Source organism: Mesitornis unicolor, unplaced genomic scaffold, assembly GCF_000695765.1.
Source record: "Mesitornis unicolor isolate BGI_N332 unplaced genomic scaffold, ASM69576v1 scaffold19278, whole genome shotgun sequence".
In the NCBI taxonomy this organism is placed as follows: domain Eukaryota; kingdom Metazoa; phylum Chordata; class Aves; order Mesitornithiformes; family Mesitornithidae; genus Mesitornis; species Mesitornis unicolor.
Window position 1 is genome coordinate 19,504 of NW_010201388.1, and position 2,910 is coordinate 22,413.

Consider the following 2,910-nt stretch of genomic DNA (forward strand, 5'->3'; position numbering starts at 1 on the left):
GAGGTTGAGTAATGCAGTAGGGTCTTGCCTTTGCACGGAAAGGCTGAGAGTTACAAAGCCTTTAAAAATCTGTATGGCTTATCTTGTTGAGTACCAAGCTCTTCCAGGAAACAAAGAGTCTGCCCATGTTTCATAATGTGTGTAGCAGAAACACTGGGGTATGCAAATATGGAAGTTACACAATGAAAGCAAAACTGAATTAAAGCTGTTTACAGTCAAAAAATGAGAGAACCAGAACTGCAGCCTTTTTATTGCTACACCACTGAAATGAGTGTGCGCACAACCTGGCTATTTAGGTGCTCGTAATGTTGTGTGGTACAACTGTTTCTTTCCATCTCGCCACTGCTGTTTATGCCTTCTCAGTAACAGCTAAAATGGAGGCTACCAATCTTGGGTATAATGAAAGAGGAACGCTGTAAGTAGCCTTGTGAAGCTTGATGACAGCTGTCACTTGATCAAATAATTAAAAACTCCAATCAGCACTTAAAGTCAAGTGATGGACAATTGACTTTTAGCCTGTGGAGCAGGCCTGTGGCAACACCGCTGTGGATGGAGACTCTTTGCTTTTGAACTCTGTGTCCCAAATGCTGTGGCTGAGCCTCTACCATAAGAACTGCAGGTTGTGCCATAGGTCCAGGTGCCCTCTGATGCCACATGCTGAACCTCACCAGCAGTGTCTCCAGTGAAGCACTTCTCGCTTTTCCTGTACACTGAGGTCGTGCACAGGCAAGATAGAAGAGTTCAGACAGGTTAGGTCAGGTTAGTGTCTGCCACAAAAAGGTGGACAAGAAAAATTGGTTTTATCTTGGTTTATCTGAGCTATGCCACCCCACTGCTCAGTGTTGTGTTTCACTGGCAATTTTCACTGCCACTAACAGGTGTTGCTTGACCACAGCGAGTAAAACAACAAAAAGTAGACAGGAAAAGCAATTTGAGGAGCATCAGAGAAAAAACATTACCAAGCAAATTATTTATCAAGTGTTATTTGGTCGCATGCAAGGAAAACAAAAAGTCCTCTTTTGTGCAGAACAGCTAAACAATCTACATTATTTTCACTGAGCTATGAAACTCAGGTTTGCCTTCAATCCAGATCAACTAAATATAAAATCTCCTCATTAAGCAGGCCAGATACATTGTTTTTATTTCTTCAAGAAGTATGCACAAAAGCTTCTGAAATTCATTTGTTTGGTACTTCGTACACTTAGTTGTTTGGTTGATTTTTTAGGGTGAAAAAGGAAGGAAATCTTCGACAACTTCTTGCGGTTGAGGGGCATTTTTTTATGTCTACTTCCTTTTAAGACACTGTTGTGGAGAATCAGTGGTATGGACTATGAACATAGCAAAACAGAAATATTAGTGGTACAGCCCACTCTTCAGACTGGAGTTTATATTGACAATTCAGGAAAAGAAATACAAGTGAGATATATCCCTATAAATATATTTAGGAACATACTAAAAACAGATACACCTTTGAAATCTGAACCCAAGAGCAAATTACCTTTGTCTCTATAGCAAGTCCATGCAAATTTCAGATCCTGAGCCTGAGACTAGAAGTGCTGAAAATTAACAGCCGCATTTGTTGTAGTGTGAAAATGGAGGTGAAATAACATCTTCCTTCAAGTATTCTGTTTTCTTCTTAATTTTTTTCCTACTTGTCTCCATTTTTCCTTTGGCAGCTAAAAAACATTGTAACCAACCACAAATAACTATAAAGATGGAAGAGAGAGACTGTAAATAGACCATTTATTTGCTTATTCTTATTTTGGACATGTTTATTTGTTTATAAGAATGCTGTACATGAATAAAATAATTAGAAATACTCCCAAGCCATTGGTTACAAATGATTTAAAGCTAATTTCTTCTCTTAAAATTAACCATGTAGAAATGAAGGCTTCCTGTCCACAGATGTACTCGTCTCCCTCTCTGTATCCAAGTATGGCAGCTCTTTAAGAGATTCAGCCCAGACCAAGCAGAAATACTGCGGTTGATCTGAACAGCACCTGGAACACCGGGTGATTTTGAAGAATATTGGGGTACTTTTCTCTTGCTAACTGTCCAACCCCGACAACCAAGCTAATAAGACAGGTTTCTCTTGTTCCTCGCATCCCATGTCCAGCATCACTCACAAGTTGGCTCAGCACACACAGAGCCTGCTGGTCCGGCATCCAGAGAAAAACAGCCCTAATTGACCTGCAAACCACCTGCTTTTATAGCTAACAAGGTGAAGGTCTAACACATCTGGCAACTCACAGGACCATTTTTCAGAGTGAAAATATAGTTTAAGGGAGATGTTTTCTACACTTCCTATATAAGGAGGGGCTGTGCTGTTTGGGAAGAATGGTTATATCAATGTGGAAGCATCAGAGCAACTTTCATAGTGAATTATCAAATGCCTGAAGGCTTTGTAGATGTTTTTGTTCTGTGTACAGATGAACCCACCACTTCTCCAAGCTTGCTCGGCAGCACGGTTTAAGTCTCCAATGCAGGTCCACTGATCTTTGTCTTCCTTTGAGACAGCCCATTTGGAATGATCGTTAATGGAATAAAAGGTGGAATTCAATGGCGTCCCTATGAGGTTTATGTTGTAGACATGGTAGTCGAGAGAGCAATTTGAGGGAAGTTTTTGGCCAGAATGCTGCCAGGATTCAGCCAGCAAATCGGTCTTCAGCTCCTGAGCCACCCAGGCTACGTAGATATCTGTAGAACAACACAGGGTGTGGGAAATCAGTCCTTCATGTTCCTTCATTTAGGAGGGGACTGCAAAGCATACCTAAACTGGGCTTTGTTTTGTTTCGGTGCATAAAGCAGGGTAGAAGGGATTTTGCCCCCTCTCCTTATTTTGACTTCTGTTTCAGAAGTTCATTTCTACTTTTCCTCCTTCTCCTGGAAAAACTCTTACAAACGATCAGC

The 2,910-nt window shown here is 40.9% G+C and overlaps 1 protein-coding gene across 1 annotated transcript in view; it reads right to left on the reverse strand.

Moving 5' to 3' along the window:
* Window positions 1-2,341: 2,341 nt before the first annotated feature.
* The window catches only part of DNASE2B (deoxyribonuclease II beta), a 9,383-nt gene continuing 8,814 nt past the window's right edge, over window positions 2,342-2,910 (reverse strand). Inside the window, exon 6 of the mRNA XM_010190067.1 lies at window positions 2,342-2,697. Within this exon, the coding sequence (XP_010188369.1) occupies window positions 2,342-2,697 (356 nt within the window). The remainder of the gene's footprint in view (window positions 2,698-2,910) is intronic.